We start from the raw sequence: 19754 nt of genomic DNA, 5'->3' as shown, positions 1-19754 counted from the left end.
CAAGGCACTGTATATCCATGTGAATAATAATAACTGAAATTGCAAATAGAAACTGTTATATCAATAGGCCCACAGAAATCAATATGATCAGTATTTTAGCAGCGTAGTGGTACTTGATGCTTCTGACAGTTTTTATTCTAAACATTAAGCTTTTCCATGCAGACAGCCATGCCGAAAGCTTTTGGTGTTGATAACCATGCTTTGCCTTATAGCAAAGTGTGCCTAATCACACTATAACAGCTGTGTTGGTGTGGTGGTGTCCTTATACTCTATCTCTCCATCTATCCTTCTTCTCCCTCAAGGCTTCTCACATCTGAAGGCATCTGAGTCAGGTACGCCTCTCTTCTTTTCTCTCTTTTTCACTCATGTCATCACCTGGTTTGGGGGTCCCAAGTGTGTGTTCCTGTGTGCTGCCGCTACCTGCCAGTGTGTTCTGCTGTCATCATATTACTGCAGGGGGAGGATGAGTCCGGTAACAGGACTCTTCCCTACCCCCTGTAACAGGACTCTACACTACCCCCTGTAAACAGGACTCTACACTACCCCCTGTAAACAGCACTCTACCCTACCCCCTGTAACAGGACACTTCACTACCTCCTGTAACAGGACTCTTCACTACCTCCTGTAAACAGGACTCTACCCTACCCCTTGTAACATGACTCTACACTACCCCCTGTAACAGGACTCTACAACACCTCCTGTAACAGGACTCTTCCCTACCCCCTGTAACAGGACTCTTCACTACCTCCTGTAAACAGGACTCTACCCTACCCCCTGTAACAGGACTCTACACTACCCCCTGTAACAGGACTCTAAACTACCCCCTGTAACAGGACTCTTCACTACCTCCTGTAAACAGGACTCTACCCTACCCCCTGTAACAGGACTCTACACTACCCCCTGTAACAGGACTCTTCACTACCCCCTGTAACAGGACTCTTCACTACCTCCTGTAACAGGACTCTACAACACCTCCTGTAACAGGACTCTACACTACCTACTGTAACAGGACTCTTCACTACCCCCTGTAACAGGACTCCCCCCTACCCCCTGTAGCAGGACACTTCACTACCTCCTGTAACAGGACTCTACCCTACCCCCTGTAACATGACTCTACACTACCCCCTGTAACAGGACTCTACAACACCTCCTGTAACAGGACTCTTCACTACCTCCTGTAAACAGGACTCTTCCCTACCCCCTGTAACAGGACTCTTCACTACCTCCTGTAAACAGGACTCTACCCTACCCCCTGTAACAGGACTCTACACTACCCCCTGTAACAGGACTCTTCACTACCCCCTGTAACAGGACTCTTCACTACCTCCTGTAAACAGGACTCTACCCTACCCCCTGTAACAGGACTCTTCACCACCTCCTGTAACAGGACTCTACAACACCTCCTGTAACAGGACTCTACACTACCTACTGTAACAGGACTCTTCACTACCCCCTGTAACAGGACTCTACACTACCTACTGTAACAGGACTCTTCACTACCCCCTGTAACAGGACTCTACACTACCTACTGTAACAGGACTCTTCACTACCCCCTGTAACAGGACTCTACAATACCTCCTGTAACATGACTCTTTCCCACCCATAACAGGACTCTCCCCTACCCATAACATGACTCTCCCCTACACACTGTAACATGACTCTCCCCTACCCCCATAAAATGACTCTATACTACCTACTGTAACAGGTCTCTTCCCTACCCCCATAAAATGACTCTATTCTACCCACTGTAACATGACTCCTCCCTACCCCCATAAAATGACTCTATACTACCTACTGTAACAGGACTCCTACCTACCCCCATAAAATGACTCTATACTACCTACTGTAACAGGACTCTTCCCTACCCCCATACAATGACTCTATACTACCTACTGTAACAGGACTCTTCCCTACCCCCATAAAATGACTCTATACTACCCACTGTAACAGGTCTCTTCCCTACCCCCATAAAATGACTCTATACTACCCACTGTAACAGGACTCTTCCCTACCCCCATAAAATGACTCTATACTACCTACTGTAACAGGACTCTTCCCTACCCCCATAAAATGACTCTATACTACCCACTGTAACAGGACTCTTCCCTACCCCCATAAAATGACTGTATACTACCCACTGTAACAGGACTCTTCCCTACCCCCATAAAATGACTCTATACTACCTACTGTAACAGGACCTACCCCCATAAAATGACTCTATACTACCCACTGTAACAGGACTCTTCCCTACCCCCATAAAATGACTCTATACTACCTACTGTAACAGGACCTACCCCCATAAAATGACTCTATACTACCCACTGTAACAGGACTCCTCCCTACCCCCATAAAATGACTCTATACTACCCACTGTAACAGGACTCTTCCGTAATTCCTGTAAAATGAGTCTACACTACTCCATGTAACAGAACACTTCCCTTCCCACTGTGCACCAACACAGACCCAGGCGCTATATTAATCCCACAATCCCCACGTCCTTGTCAGCATCACGACTCATATTTGTATAAGCAGGGTTGCAGTCAGTGGCACATGACACATACAGGCTCCTGGTCCAATATGATATTACTGTAATTAAATATACAGGGTCCTGCTCAACTCTGATGCTACTGTAATTAAATATACAGGGTCCTGCTCAACTCTGATGCTACTGTAATTAAATATACAGGGTCCTGCTCCACTCTGATGCTACTGTAATTAAATATACAGGGTCCTGCTCCACTCTGATATTACTGTAATTAAATATACAGGGTCTTGCTCCATTCTCATATTAATGTAATTAAATATACAGGCTGCTGCTCCAGTCTGATATTACTGTACATGAGACTATACAGGCTGCTGCTCCAGTCTGATATTACTGTACATGAGACTATACAGGCTGCTGCTCCAGTCTGATATTACTGTACATGAGACTATACAGGCTGCTGCTCCAGTCTGATATTACTGTACATGATAATATACAGGCTCCTGCTCCACTCTGATATTACTGTACATGAGACTATACAGGCTGCTGCTCCAGTCTGATATTACTGTACATGATAATATACAGGCTGCTACTCCAGTCTGATATTACTGTACATGATAATATGTGGATGGGGAGAAGATGATCCCATCATGATGCAGTTAATCCAGTTTGTCCAGGGTCAATGTGACTTGGCCCTGGACATGAGAGCACTAAGGGGAACGTGAAGGGAGCCTGCTATGTTTCATATATGTAGCATGGAGAGGCAGAAAGTGTGTGTGTGTGTGTGTGTTTGTTCCATGGGAATGCACTGCATCTTCCAGCCTGGCACATGATCTGTTTGCATGTTTCGTGAAGCTTGGCATGACTTGCTAGTTGTTACCTCGTCCTTTCTATGTTAACGCTACTTCAACCTTCCATTCTCTCCTATTTTTCTGCCTCCTCTTAACTCTTTCCTACCCTCACCTCCCCTCCTGTGCCTCTCCACTCTTTCCTACCCTCACCTCCCCTCCTGTGCCTCTCCACTCTTTCCTACCCTCACCTCCCCTCCTGTGCCTCTCCACTCTTTCCTACCCTCACCTCCCCTCCTGTGCCTCTCAACTCTTTTCTACCCTCACCTCCCCTCCTGTGCCTCTCAACTCTTTCCTACCCTCACCTCCCCTCCTGCGCCTCTCAACTCCTTCCTACCCTCACCTCCCCTCCTGTGCCTCTCAACTCCTTCCTACCCTCACCTCCCCTCCTGTGCCTCTCAACTCGGAACGCCACTCTCCCCCTCTTCCTCGGTGGAACCCCTGTTCTTCGTATCTATAGGTAGAAACAAAGGTACAGCTCTCTTTTCCCTATTAATACTCTACTGATGTCTACTCTACTGTACACTACTCTGCTGATCTCTACTCTACTAATCTCTACTCTACTGTACACTACTCTGCTGATCTCTACTCTACTAATCTCTACTCTACTCTACTAATCTATACTCTACTGTACACTACTCTACTGATCTATACTCTACTAATCTCTACTCTGCTGATCTCTACTCTACTAATCTCTACTCTATTGTACACTACTCTGCTGATCTCTACTCTACTAATCTCTACTCTACTAATCTCTACTCTACTGTACACTACTCTACTGATCTCTACTCTACTAATCTCTACTCTACTAATCTGTACTCTACTGTACCCTACTCTACTAATCTCTACTCTACTGTACCCTACTCTACTAATCTCTAATCTACTAATCTCTACTCTACTAATCTATACTCTACTGTACCGTACTCTACTGATCTCTACTCTACTAATCTCTACTCTACTGTACCCTACTCAACTGATCTCTACTCTACTGTACCCTACTCTACTAATCTCTAATCTACTAATCTCTACTCTACTAATCTATACTCTACTGTACCGTACTCTACTGATCTCTACTCTACTAATCTCTACTCTACTGTACCCTACTCTACTGATCTCTACTCTACTAATCTCTACTCTACTGTACCCTACTCTACTAATCTCTAATCTACTAATCTCTACTCTACTAATCTATACTCTACTGTACCATACTCTACTGATCTCTACTCTACTAATCTCTACTCTACTGTACCCTACTCTACTGATCTCTACTCTACTGATCCCTACTCTACTAATCTCTAATCTACTAATCTCTACTTTACACTCTACTGTACCATACTCTACTGATCTCTACTCTACTAATCTCTACTCTACTGTACCCTACTCTACTGATCTCTACTCTACTGATCTCTACTCTACTAATCTGTACTCTACTGTACTCTACTCTACTAATCTGTACTCTACTGTACCCTACTCTACTAATCTATACTCTACTGTACCCTACTCTGCTAATCTATACTCTACTGTACCCTACTCTACTAATCTGTACTCTACTGTACCCTACTCTACTAATCTGTACTCTACTGTACCCTACTCTATTAATCTTTACTCTACTCTACTGAATGTGTGAGAGGGCCAGTTCTACACACTGCCACTGTGCTGCTATGTGTGTATGTGTGAAGGTTTGTGTGTGAGAGGAAATGAAAGAGAAATGTACATGTGGTTTGAATGTAGGAGTTGTCTCAATGACAGTGCTACCTTCTTCACTGAGCCATTAGCAGTGGGACATAATGGAGGACGGATGCACCATACTAAATGTTGTATAAGAAGTTTGGAAGCACACAATGGGATTGAACCCATGTTCTATGGAGTGGGAGCTGGATGTGTTGACGACTGTGCCATCCATCCACAATGAGTTAGCAAGGCCAGTCTTAACTAATGGATGTTTTAACCCTATCTCAAGATCCTTAACTTAACCAATCAGAATTAATGCCTGAGCTTAATTAAACCTATCCCAAACCTTAATCCTTAATTTAATCATTCAGAATAAATGCCTGAGCTTAATTAAACCTATCCCAAACATTAATCCTTAAATTAATCAATTAGAAGGTTCCCCACGGGAACCTTTCCCCAATACCTGTTGGCATTCTCACAAACAATCGCAACATTGTTTCACTAATATATACACCAAAACCTTCCTCACAGCTCTGGTATATACATATTTTTTAAGGCCTTGCTCACAATTCATTCTGTGGCAGCACAATGACCAAACGATATACTGTATGTGAGGCTCTTGATCATATATTTAACCATGACACTGATGAGGAGGAGAGTCCTTGTTAAACTTTGACTCAAAGTATTCTGTGATAAAGAGCACAATATGTCTATATGGGTTAGGGTTAATCTATATGTTATAGTCAGAATAATCCATACATTATGTTTTTTTTACTGTATGAGCTCAGGCCTTTAGACCATAAATAGCAAATAGAAGTTCAAAACTTGTAATGTTCACAAGAACTTAAATTGATAAAAAGATCTAACACAACATTAGGTGATAATATATGCATTATTATGGATTTATAATCAGCTAAAACGGGGCGGTAATTTTGGACCGGGAACACAGAATGAATCAACATGAAACAAACACAACAGGAGGGTTAAACGATGATGGAGAATCCTCCTGGTTATCGACCCCACCACATGCCATTGTACATAAATAGTTCCCGGCTGTGCCTCACAAAAGGACAGTTTTGAAATGTGCCGATTTAAGATTTGAATTTTGATCACAATGTGCTCATAGGCTCTACTTGTTTTAACGGAATAGCCTGAACTGTTTTTTTTCCCAGCTCAGATTTACACAAGAGGGATTCAACGCAGCGTAGGTAGAGCCTATAGGCCTAGTGTTTTAATGTATCCATTCCGGTTCACAGTGTGAACAGATCTGAGGTCCCCTTACTGAAAGGCCTAGTAATATGTGTACGATACACCCCTAGTTATGTGCATAGTGATTTTTAAGACTTGTTTCATAATTCATACTGGACCATGTGATGTATTCAGTACAGTGCTAATGCCTCTTGACACATTTTGGGTTGAATTACGATTAATTATGAATTTATTAAAACCTTTTTCTGTTCTGAGGGAAATCCTGTACACATTGACTTGTCACCTGATATGATTGGTTAAAAGTGCTTTGAGCAAATTCACAGTATATCATCTATACATTGACTGCCAAACTGCTATAGGCATTCCACTTTTACCGAAGTAAAGTATAGTATATCTATGCATCCTGGATCCCACTGCAGTGGACAGCTGCTTTCCTAGTTCACCTTATTTCACAACGGTGTGCTCACGTAGGGATGACTGCTCATCAAGGCTTAGCAAGGACTGGATGGGAAAGAGAGGATGGGGTGGGGGTATGGGGGATGCTGACTAGAATGAAATAAAGAGGGATAAAACCACAAGACAATGATGATGTCATAGAAGATAATCAGAGGAACTAAGCACGGAATGCTGAGGATGGTTCCATTCAGTTCAAATTCACACAACAGGGTAATCTACTGTTACTGTACTCCCAATCCGAAATACCTCAGGGAGAATTTAACATAATTTCTAACATAATTTCCCTAACAACTGCAGTATATGTGTACACATTGTGCCTAGAGCGGCTAGAGAGAGAAAGATAAGGTAGAGGGAGAAATAGAGGGTAGAGCGATAAAGACAGGTTAGAGAGAACGATAAGGTAGAGAGAGAAATAGAGGGTAGAGAGAACGATAAGGTAGAGAGAGAAATAGAGGGTAGAGCAATAAAGATAGGGTAGAGAGAATGATAAGGTAGAGAGAGAAATAGAGGTTAAAGAGATTAAGAGGATATAGAGAGAAAGATAAGGTAGAGAGAGAAATAGAGGGTAGAGCGATAAAGATAGGGTAGAGAGAATGATAAGGTAGAGAGAGAAATAGAGGGTAGAGAGATTAAGAGGATATAGAGAGAAAGATAAGGTAGAGAGAGAAATAGAGGGTAGAGCGATAAAGATAGGGTAGAGAGAACGATAAGGTAGAGAGAGAAATAGAGGGTCGAGAGATAAAGAGGATAGAGAGAGAACATGACAGAGACAGCTTTAAAATGCTATTTGGAGAACAGCAAAAATGACCCCAGCCATTATCACCTTGGCTGCTGTAGGTTAAATCACCTCAGTCCATTTACAAACACATCGCGTATTAGCCATACAATTGTAATGCTATAACCCAGAAATGGGGAAAATATGAGACCCTGACCCATAGCATCAGCGATGAAATGAAAACATCTGACATTTTTAGAACTGCGTTGTTTGTTTGTTAATAGCATTTCAATGTCAGCCTGTAAGGAAGATAGGCCCTGTGGGAGATGTTCATATCGAAACATACAGTGGTTGTATTTTAATGTCGGCCTATAAGGAAGATGTTTATATCGAAACATACAGTGGTTGTATTTTAATGTCGGCCTTTAAGGAGGATAGGTCCTGTGGAGGTGTTCATATCGAAACATACAGTGGTTGTATTTTAATGTCAACCTATAAGGAAGATAGGTCCTGTGGAGGTGTTCATATCGAAACATACAGTGGTTGTATTTTAATGTCGGCCTATAAGGAGGATAGGTCCTGTGGAGGTGTTCATATCGAAACATACAGTGGTTGTATTTTAATGTCGGCCTATAAGGAGGATAGGTCCTGTGGAGATGTTCATATCGAAACATACAGTGTTTGTATTTTAATGTCGACCTATAAGGAAGATGTTCATCTCGAAATGTATATATTTGTTTTTTAAAGTTCCTAACTTGTTTGATGAGATTACTACAGATTTCCTATGGGAACCCCACATAGGACCCCGACCCCAAGTTCGGGGACCACTGTACTAACCTCTCTCTGCTTGCTTCTTCTCTCTCTATCTCCTCTGCTTCCTTCTGCATGCATTTCAGCCTGCCTCAGTCGCACCACTGAGCTACCACATCACTGTCTGTCTCAGTAGCCTACTCTCTGTAAAGCAGTTACTTAATTTAGTAGTGTATTTTTTGTTTTGTTTCCTGAGGTAGGCTCTGTTTAAAGAGATGTCTCTGCATGTAGATTTAAGGAAGTTGCTAACTAGTGAAGGAAGTTAGAGGTAGTTTTTTTTACCCAATTACTAACTAGAGTTACCCACAGACTACCAGTCATTGCGCTATCACTGATACCCATAGACTTCCAGTCATTGCGCTAATGCTATTTAGCATTGGCTAGAAAAACTACCTCTAACTTCCTTCATAATGGACACAGAGACATAAAAACGGTGTCCATCAGTTTATCTGACTCCAGGGTTGTAGATAAAGGGCCTCATTGCCAAAATCCTGAAGTATCCCTTTAACGTTAGCTTCTTACTTCATCCTTCTAGTTGGCTAAGTAATACAAGCCAGAAATATAATTCTCTGCCAGCAGCTAGCCACCTGACTGACATATCTATAAGCAACTATTTGCCAGTTGAGCAGTCATTCTTAGAGAGTCGTTTTTTTGTTTGTTTGGGGGGATTTCTATTGACATGGCAGGAGTCGCGGGACGGTTTTAAAATTGCCTTTTGTCTTTTATCTCGCAAACACTGTCAGCAGCGTCTCTGACGTTACCTACTTGAGCTGACTGCAAGCTGGGGTATTTTGTTTGGGCCTGTGCCTCAAGAGGGCAGAGTTAGCCATTTGGGAGAGTGGTGAATCTGCTGCTAAAAAGGCAAATCTGGGAGACGTAGTTAAACATATTGAAAAAAACACTGTTCATGATTCCACTCGTTTGCAAAGGGTTAGGCGCAATTAGAACTCAACTAGATCAAGAATATAAGCATTCTGAGCTTTGATCAACGTTGGGAGCTATATTAATTTATTTATTCTGTATTTATTTATTATAAAAATTATAGAGGTCCAGAGTTGTGCTCCAGTTAGGATTAGTAACATGTCAACAGCCTGATGGCAGTCAATCAAATGAAACTTTATTTGTCACATGCACCGAATACAACAAGTGTAGACTTTACTGTGAAATGCTTACTTACAAGCCCTTAACCAACAGTGCAGTTCAAGAAGAGTTAAGAAAATATTTACCAAGTAGACTAAAGCAAAAAGTAATAATAAAAAGTAACACAATAAGAATAACAATAATGAAGCTATATACCGGGGGCACCGATACCGAGTCAGTTTGCGGGGATACAGGGAGGATGGGGTCAATGTAAATTGTCCGGTGTAAATTTGATTAATTGTTCAGCAGTGTTATGGCTGGGGGGGGGGGGGGTAGAAGCTGTTAAAGAGCCCTTTGGTCTTAGATTTGGCGCTCCGGTACCACTTGCCATGCGGTAGCAGAGGAAACAGTCTATAACTTGGGCGACTGGAGTCTCTGACAATATTATGGGCTTTCCTCTGAGCATCAGCATTTGTGGGTTCGATTACAGGCTCAAAATGGTCAGAAACAAATAACATTCTTCTGAAACTTGTCAGTCTATTCTTGTAATGAGAAATGAAGGCTATTCCATGTGAGGCTATTCTTGACGTTGAGGTTGAGGCGGGTGATTTGCGGGTACTATTTAATGAAGGTGCCAGTTGAGGACTTGTGAGGTGTTTGTTTCTCAAACTAGACACTCTAATGTACATGTCCTCTTGCTCAGTTGTTCACCGGGGCCTCCCACTCCTCTTTCTATTCTGGTTAGGGCCAGTTCGCGTTGTTCTAAGAAGGGAGTAGTACACAACGTTGTACGAGATCTTCAGTTTCTTGGCAATTTCTCACATGGAATAGCCTTCATTTCTCAGAACAAGAATAGACTGACAAGCTTCAGAAGAAAGTTCTTTGTTTCTGGCTATTTTGAGCCTGTAATCTAACCCACAAATGCTGATGCTCCAGATACTCAACTAGTCTAAAGAAGGGCAGTTTTATTGCTTCTTTAATCAATACAACAGTTTTCAGCTGTGCTAACATAATTGCAAAGGGTTTTATAATGATCATTAAGCCTTTTAAAATGATACATTTGGATTAGCTAACACAAGGTGCCATTGGAACACATGAGTGATGGTTGCTGATAATGGGCCTCTGTAAGCCTATTTTGATTTTCCATAAAAAATCTGCGGTTTCCAGCTACAATAGTCATTTACAACGTTAACAATTTTTACACTGTATTTCTGATCAATTTGATGTTATTTTAATGGACCAAAAATGAGCTTTTCTTTCAAAAACAAGGACATTTCAAAGTGAGCCAAACTTTTGAACAGTGGTGTATATAACTTCTTTGAAATCTCTCATAACCTAACTTAACTTAGGTTAGTAGTTGGTAGATTAGTAATCGATAGTCAGCTAGCTAGAAGAGGGTCTTTAGTCACAAAATGTAGTTATTTTCCAGTCCATTTAAATGTTGTGCTCGAGGTGATTTAATCCTCTAACTGCTATAGAGTGTCCGATGTTAGGTGTCCGATGTTAGGTGTCCAACGTTAGGTGTCCGATGTTAGGTGTCCGATGTTGGGGGGTGTCCGATGTTGGGGGGTGTCCGATGTTGAGGGGTGTCCGATGTTGGGGGGTGTCCGATGTTGGGGGGTGTCCGATGTTGGGGGTGTCCGATGTTGAGGGGTGTCCGATGTTGGGGGGTGTCCGATGTTGAGGGCTGTCCGATGTTGGGGGGTGTTCGATGTTAAGGGGTGTCCTATGTTTGGGGGAAATTAGCTAGCTTTCTATTTGCTTTAGAAAGCTCAATGTCCACTAGAGCATCTGGTGTAAGACTCTTGCCCCAGAGCACGACAGTGGTTGTGTGTATCAGTAGGCAGCCTTCTGGCTGAGGTCCTATCCAGCCCTGCCTAGCCTGGAATGTTGTAAAAGCAGAGGAGGAGAAGTAGGAGGACTCTAGAGGTACTAAGACAGTGGGATAAGACCATGAGGACTCTCTAGAAGTACTAAGATAGTGGGATAAGACCCTGAGGAGGACTCTCTATAGGTACTAAGACAGGGATAAGAACCTGAGGACTCTCTAGAGGTACTATGACAGTGGAATACGACCCTGGGGAGGACTCTCTATAGGTACTAAGACAGTCGGATAAGACCCTGAGGAGATTGGGTCTATTGGGGTGATTAGGAGTTAGAGGGAGAAGGGAAGAGTGAGAGTCAGAGGAGAGGGTTAGAGAGGGAGAAACACAGAGTGAGATGCAGATAGAAAAAGGGGGATAGAGTTTATTGGAGTGTGGGAGAGAGAGCTCTCTTGTCTAATCCCTCTCCACATGGGGGATTAGTCCTGGAACTTGAGTCACACTCTCTAATTATCTTGCTGCACTGTAATGTCCTGCTGCAGCTCACACAGCTTTACTCTCACTCTGTCTGTCTGTCTGTCTGTCTGTCTGTCTGTCTGTCTGTCTGTCTGTCTGTCTGTCTGTCTGTCTGTCTGTCTGTCTGTCTGTCTGTCATTATCTTTCTCTCTTTCCTTTTGCCATTCCCTCTCTGCCCCTTATATGATTGCTTGTGTACCTCTTTCCCTCTCTGTCTTCTCCCTCTCTCTTTTCTATCTTCTCTCAACAGAGCACGAAGGCATCAATACTGGGTCGACCGGACTGCTGAGGGTGTATGTCTCTTTTTGCTCATCAAAGACAGAGGTTTTCTAAATTTCTCATCCCGACCCTCTCTCATCTCTGGGGGAACAAGGGTTAGGGTACTGTACTCTCAGTAGTTGAGCCAGTCTGTCTGATGAAAGAAAGAAAGGAGGGTACCTATTCAATTGCACAACTGAATGCATGCAACTGAAATGGGTCTTCCACATTTAACCCAACTCCCCTGAATCAGAGAGGTGCGGGGGGCTGTCTTAATCAATGTCCATGTCATTGGCACCCAGGAAGCAGCTGCTGTTGAGGGTTAACTGTCTTGATCATGGCATTTATTTCCACGTTACCGGCTTGGGGATTTGCACCAGCGACCTTTCGGTTACTGGCCCAACGCTCTTAATCCCTAAGCTACTTGCCGCCCTGATGATGTCTTGCTGTCTGTTGCCTCCTCTGTTATCCTCCAATGCCAGCTCCCAGCCACAGTAACACTAGGATGAGAAGTTGCCTTTTCCTTGCTTTTCCCATGTACTGTTTTTCCTCCTTTCCTCCTCCCCTCTCCTCTCCTCCCGCTATACTCTTGTCTCGCTCCTGACCTCTGGGATCAACTGAGTAAAACTGATTCCCTCTTTTCCACGGATCATGAGTGCGTCAGCAGTTACGCAACCCAGAGAGGGATAGATAAAGAGAGAGAGAGAGAGAAAGGAGGAAGAGGAGGATATATATATAGAGTGAGAGCCGGAAGAGGAGTGGATCTGCGTCTGTCACATTTGACCATTGTTGTTTGACTTGTTACAGCACCACATTACTGTGGCTGGTTTAGCCAGTGTCAAAACACAACATTTAATCTGTTAACACAAAATGGCTGCCTCTCCATTGACTTAGCCTTTCAGTTTAATAATGTTCATATTGTACACCCTTCAATCTCCACTCTGGACCTCGGAAGCCAGTTCCACTGCATTTTTTTCATTGTTCCCCTCTAACCAGAGCAATGATTTAGACCTGGGACACCAGGCGTGTGTGCAATAAATTATTAGGTAGAACAGAAAACCAGCAGGCTTTGTACCTCAAGAGTTGAACACCCTTGCTGTACACCATACCGCTCTGTTATGTCATATTGTAATAATGAGTCAGCAAATAAGGCTATGTAAACGCTTGTTGTGTTACAGCTGGTCTATAGGTGCTGAGTGGTGCTCACTGGGCTCCCGAGTGGCGCAGCGGTCTAAAGCACTGCATCTTAGTGCTAGAGGCGTCACTACAGACACCCTGGTTTGATTCCAGGCTGTATCACAATCGGTCGTGATCGCGAGTCCCATAGGGCAGCGCGCAATTGGCCCAGCGTCGTCCGGGTTTGGCCGATGTAGTCTGTCGTTGTAAATAAGAATTTGTTCTTAACTGACTTGCCTGGTTAAATAAATAAATAAATATATTTTCTTGCTCCTGCTCTCTGAATGCTCCGGGTCTCTGAATGCTCCGGGTCTCTGAATGCTCCGGGTCTGTGAATGCTCCAGGTCTCTGAATACTCTGGTTTGGGGAACAGATTCACAAGAGTCCCAAAACGAACCTGCCACAATGACTGTATAGTCTCAGTCGGTATTAGATAGACTGCCCCCACGTTGGGAAATAAACCCGTGGTTACCCTAGTATACCCCGTTGGCTCACAACAAATAATTGACCCTTTTCAAAAGCAATTTTCTTGTTGTCTGCTTGTTTTAGTCAATTACAAAACTACATGTAAGGGAAGTACAACATGTCTAAATGTTACTTTTCAATATTGCTGCTCCAGAGTTTTCCCACTACTTCGAAAAACATAATATTGTAGGGTTTCCCTCATGCCCCTTTTCACTGCGATGCTAGCAGCCAGGTGACCAATAACCTGATGGTCACTCTGACAGAACTCCAGAGTCCCTCTGTGGAGATTGGAGAACCAGAAGGACAATCATCTCTGCAGCAGTCATCGGCCAGACGGAAGCCACTCCTCAGTAAAAGGCACATGACAGCCCGCTTGAAGTTTGACAAAAGGCACCTAAAGGACTCAAAGACCACGACAAACAAAATCCTCTGGTCTGATGAAATCAAGATTGAACTCTTTGGCTTGAATTCTGAGCGTTATGTCTGGAGGAAACCTGGCACCATCCCTATGGGGAAGCATGGTGGTGGCAGCATCATGCTGTGGGAATGATTTCAGCGGCAGAGACTGGGAGACTAGTCAGGATCAAGGGAAAGATGAATGGAGCAAAGTACAGAAAGATCCTTGATGAACAACTGCTCCAGCGACCTCAGGACTCAGACAGGCGTGAAGGTTCACATTCCAACAGGACAACGACCCTAAGCACACAGCCAAGAATACGCAGGAGTGGCTTCCGAACAAGTCTCTGAATGTCCTTGAGTGGCCCAGCCAGAGCCCGGACTTGAATCAGAATAAACATCTCTGGAGAAACCTGAAAATTGTATTGCAGTAACCCTCCCCATGTAACCTGACAGAGCTTGAGAGGATCTGCAGAGAAGAATGGGAGAAAATCCCCAAATACAGGTGTGCCAAGCTTGTAGAGTCATACCAAAGAAGACTCGAGGCTGTGATCGCTGCCAAAGGTGCTTCAACAAAGTACTGAGTAAAGGGTCTGAATACTTATGTAAATGTGATATGTCAGTTTAGTTCTTTTTATACATTTGCAACAATTTCTTAAAACCTTTTATTTTTTATTTTAGAAGGCTGAATTTAATCCACTTTAGAAAGCTGTAATGTAACAACATGTGGAAAAAGTCAAGGGGTCTGAATGCTTTCCGAATTCACCTTACTTTTTAAAAACTTTTTTTTTTTAACATTTCCCACTCTCCCACGTCAAATAGCCTGAAGCCACAGGGCTCTTCTCACAGGCTCCATTTCCCTGCGTGGGAGCGTTGCGATCCATAGGTTGGAATTTTTGACCTGGTAACATGTACATTGAACAACACAGCAGCTTTTTTGGCATGTTTTGTTACAAATGGGGTTTAATTTCACCAATTCATGGCCATGGTCGAGTGGAATTCCTTACTGTTACGTGAATATTGACTCGAAGTACAACCGTGTAACCGGCTGTTATGGATAAAGACCGTTATGATAATAAAATAACAGTTTTTTTAATAATAATACATTGAATGGAATGAACAGCTGACTGAAGACGGGACAGCTGGGAATTTGTGTGGTTGAGTCTTCTTCTGCCATAACATGGACTCTTAACAATGTGATGAATCTTTGTTGCTCCTTGCTGAAACAAGCAAACTAGTATTTGGTTGCCTAGGCAACACCCCCCACAATGCACACATAGAAATAGAATGAATAGAATAGGTTTGGAACCTCTAACCCTGGCAATTTGACTGACTGACTAACTAACATAGATATAAAGCAGTTCTATCTGGGTACACTCATGGGTACGCTTGCAATGGCTGCCTGGTTTTGTGATGCTATAATTTCCATGACAATGTAGAATGTTAATTCAAAGATGTTAACTGATGTGTCTCTTTTGTATTGTCAGTTCAGTTGAATAAGCAAATCACAGCACAGATTACTTCCTGCCTTGCTCCTACGGTAAGAGACAGGCTATACGGACAGTCTGGGTGCCCAAAGTTGATGGTATATGTCACGCAACGAGAGTTGAGTGGGAACCAACAGATTTGATTGGGCTCAGTCAGTTCAGTGAGTCATCCTGATGAGTCCTCCACAGCTACATGTATGTAGTTTATGCTTGTGGCTAGAAACTTCAGCAAGAATTTGCAACTTGTCCGCTGAAGTTGGGACTTGAATCATTACGTTTTTATGGTATTACAAATGTGCTTTAGTTGTCACCCTGGCCTGATATTGGCTACACTATCTAGCTACATCCCTGTCCTTACAGACCTGATATTAACTACACTATCTAGCCACATCCCTGTCCTTACAGACCTGATATTGAAAACACTATCTAGCTACATCCCTGTCCTTACAGACCTGATATTGACTACACTATCTAGCTGCATCCCTGTCCTTACAGACCTGATATTGGCTACACTATCTAGCCACATCCCTGTCCTTACAGACCTGATATTGACTACACTATCTAGCTACATCCCTGTCCTTACAGACCTGATATTGACTAGACTATCTAGCTACATCCCTGTCCTTACAGACCTGATATTGACTAGACTATCTAGCTACATCCCTGTCCTTACAGACCTGATATTGACTAGACTATCTAGCTACATCCCTGTCCTTACAGACCTGATATTGACTAGACTATCTAGCTACATCCCTGTCCTTACAGACCTGATATTGACTAGACTATCTAGCTCCTTTCCCTTAAGTCACTGCAGGACAGCAGGGCTTGGCAAGCGGGACTTGGGACCGAAGGACATTGTGCCCTGTTGCTGGCTTGCAGCACAAACTCTCCCCATCTCAACTAGCCTACCTGGTTAAATAAAGGTGAAATAATACAAATTAAATAAAAACTTGAGAAGCAGAAGACTCTATCACGGTGACATCCAGATGGTTCTACCAATATACCAAGTTTTTTTCTCGTGTAGGCTTCTATCCTACTAGAAATCACGTTGGATGGAACAAATTGGCCACGTTAGCTACCACCAGCGACATATGATACAGCTACCTGGTGACGCAACTGCTGCTCAGAGGGAAGAACCTCGATACAACACCAGTGCACTGGTCATTCACACCGGCTTCTTGTTACGTTAGCTAATGGGCATGTCACAGTGACATCCAGATTCCAGATGGTGACAAATATTACAAGTTACCCCCCCCCCCCCCCGCCCATCTAAATAAACACAACTTTCTTTTACAAGTTTTAACTAGCACCACGCTACTGTTGTTGTCAGCTAGCCAGCATAAACTAACTAGCTGTGAAGGGCTCATCAGGACAACTGACTAAACTAACTAGCTGTGAAGGGCTCATCAGGACAACTGACTAAACTAACTAGCTGTGAAGGGCTCATCTGGACAACTGACTAAACTAACTAGCTGTGAAGGGCTCATCAGGACAACTGACTAACCTAGCTAGCTGCGAAGGGCTCTTCAGGACGACTGACTAAACTAGCTAGCTGTGAAGGGCTCATCAGGACGACTGACTAAACTAGCTAGCTGTGAAGGGCTCATCAGGACGACTGACTAAACTAGCTAGCTGTGAAGGGCTCATCAGGACAACTGACTAAACTAGCTAGCTGTGAAGGGCTCATCGGGATGACAGACTGAACTGACTGAACCAAATCCATTTGTCTCCATTTGACTCTCTGCGAGACATACCTCATCAATATGGGCACCAGGCATGTCCTGGGGTTTTCTATCCTTTGAAGCCTCTTGTATGACCCTTTCCCAGCATGCTATGCTAGTCTGTTTCTCACATAGAGGGAATGATTTAACAATCAGGAAGAGTTATAAAAAAAATAAAATGATTACTTAGTGTAAGTATACTGTATCATAGCAAGTACAAACATAAAAATTGAAAGTATGGATGCAGTGGCTCACGCATTTGATATTGGTAAACATACCGCAAGCCCATTCATACAGAATATTTAAACATTCCACCATACATTATAAATCATACAGCCATGCATAACGCCAGTGAGAGATGAGCAAAAACAGTGTAACTAACCAACTAACCAACTGACCAACTAACTAACTGTGCACCCCTGGAATCCACATACCACACCCCCGGCTTAGGTGAGAAATGGAACATTCCACATAGCATGCAAATGCCCTTGCACTAGCTGAGCCATTATGCAGATGACATGCAAATAGAGCCATCCGACGTGGTTGTGCTCAAAGTGCGCCGACTCAGGGAAAAGAATCAACTGCTGATCACTATGAACACCAGACAGGGTGTGCAGCCGTCTGTGCAGAGTAGCTGGCTACTCGCTGGCTGAGAAAATAAGAAAATAACATTGGTGTGCGCCGGGATGTGTATCTCGGGTCTTCTGTCTGTCTCCATTTTTAGTAATTTCATTCAGAGGTGTTTTAAATCACAATATTACTGTATCACAGAGGTTGATCTATGCATAGTCACTTTAATAACTCTACCTACATGAACATATTACCTCAATTACCTCGACACCGGTGCCCCCGCACATTGACTCTCTACCGATACCCCCTATATATACAGTACATAGCCCGTTGTTGTTATTTACTGTCTTATCTCTTACTTTTGTAAATGTTTAGGTATTTTCTTAAAACTGCATTGTTGGTTAAGGTATTGTAAGGTCTCTACACCTGTTGTATTCGGCGCAAGTGACAAATACAATTGAATTTGATGCCTGCTTCAGTAGCAGCTCATATTACTGTATCACAGCAGTTGATGCCTGCTTCAGTAGCAGCTAATATTACTGTATCACAGCAGTTGATGCCTGCTTCAGTAGCAGCTAATATTACCGTATCACAGCAGTTGATGCCTGCTTCAGTAGCAGCTAATATTACCGTATCACAGCAGTTGATGCCTGCTTCAGTAGCAGCTAATATTACCGTATCACAGCAGTTGATGCCTGCTTCAGTAGCAGCTAATATTACCGTATCACAGCAGTTGATGCCTGCTTCAGTAGCAGCTAATATTACTCTATCACAGCAGTTGATGCCTGCTTCAGTAGCAGCTAATATTACTCTATCACAGCAGTTTATGCCTGCTTCAGTAGCAGCTAATATTACTGTATCACAGCAGTTTATGCCTGCTTCAGTAGCAGCTAATATGACAGCTGCATTTGTATTTTCAGTTCTTTAGTCAGTTTAGTGATAGTGCTTCTCCAGTGATGCAGCTATAACAGATATTTTATGGGGCCATTAACACGGCTCACTGAGAGAAAAGTAGAGGGTGAGGGAGAAGAAGAGGAGAGTAGATGAGAGGAGAGAAGAGGAGAAGAGGAGAGGAGTGGAAAAATGAGAGAGGAGAGGAGATAAGTGGAGAAATTAAAGGAGAGAGAGAAGAGGAGAAGAGGAGAGGAGTGGAAAAATGAGAGGAGAGGTGATGAGAGGAGTGGAGAAATTAAAGGAGACAAGAGGAGCGAAGACAAGACAAGAGGAGAGAAGAGAAGAGAAGACAAGAGGAGAGAAGAGAAGAGAAGAAGACAAGAGGAGAGAAGAGAAGAGAAGACAAGAGAAGAGAAGACAATAGGAGAGAAGAGAAGAAGATGAGAGGAGAAAAGAGGCGAGGAATGCTGTACTCTGTTGTATAACTTGTTGACGAGAGAGATACTTCATCTACTCTTCTTCTCCATAGCGCTGTGTGCCTGAATGGTTACTTCATTTCACCTAGGAATGGCATTATGAGACCAGCCATGCATACCATTCTCTTTCTTTCTTTCTCTCTCCCTCTCCTCCCTCCCCCACCCACCCCCTCTCTCCCTCCTCTCCCTTTATCTTCCCACTACATCCCTCTCAGTGATATTAGAGCTCGCTGTACGTAAAATATAGATCTCTCTCGATCTCTCTCTTGTCATCACATCACCATCACATCATATCTTTACCTCCGGTGTTCATCTAGAGGCCCATTGACCCTAAGGGGAACTCTGCTGCGCTGTCTCCCAGGTGCGTTAAGCACTTCCCTGGATAAGTGTCTGTGCCACCCCAGTGTCAGCCTGTCATCTCTGGTTATTCCTGGGGAAGTAGGAACTTGTGTAGAAGTGTGGGCTGAGTTGCCCTCTTCTCTCCCCACTACCCTCCAATCTCCTCTTCTCTCTCCCCTGCCCCTACCCTCCACTCTCCCTCTTCTCTCTCCACTACCCACCACTCTCCTCTTCTGTCCCCACTACCCACCACTCTCATCTTCTGTCCCACTATCCTCCACTCTCCTCTTCTGTCCCCACTACCCACCACACTCTCATCTGTCCCCACTATCCTCCACTCTCCTCTTCTGTCCCACTACCCA

General features: G+C 43.5%; 1 protein-coding gene across 16 annotated transcripts in view; it reads left to right on the top strand.

The window, feature by feature from the left end:
- Window positions 1-19754, top strand: part of LOC110522572 (neurexin-3b) — a 628889-nt gene that overhangs the window by 47652 nt on the left and 561483 nt on the right. For 12 of the 16 annotated variants that reach the window (XR_016495480.1, XR_016495481.1, XR_016495482.1 and 9 more), the window contains exon 4: window positions 303-332. The exons of the other annotated variants lie outside the window; for them this stretch is intronic. Coding sequence is in view for 8 of the 12 variants with exons in the window: in XM_090233217.1 (XP_090089343.1) it covers window positions 303-332 (30 nt within the window). In the remaining 4 variants the exon portion in view is untranslated. The remainder of the gene's footprint in view (window positions 1-302; window positions 333-19754) is intronic. 16 annotated transcript variants of the gene reach the window in all.

This window comes from Oncorhynchus mykiss, chromosome 4 (assembly GCF_057628025.1).
Source record: "Oncorhynchus mykiss isolate SJ-2025 chromosome 4, ASM5762802v1, whole genome shotgun sequence".
NCBI lineage: Eukaryota > Metazoa > Chordata > Actinopteri > Salmoniformes > Salmonidae > Oncorhynchus > Oncorhynchus mykiss.
Note: the sequence above shows the minus strand (reverse complement) of the source record. Positions and strands in the feature narration are given on the sequence as shown.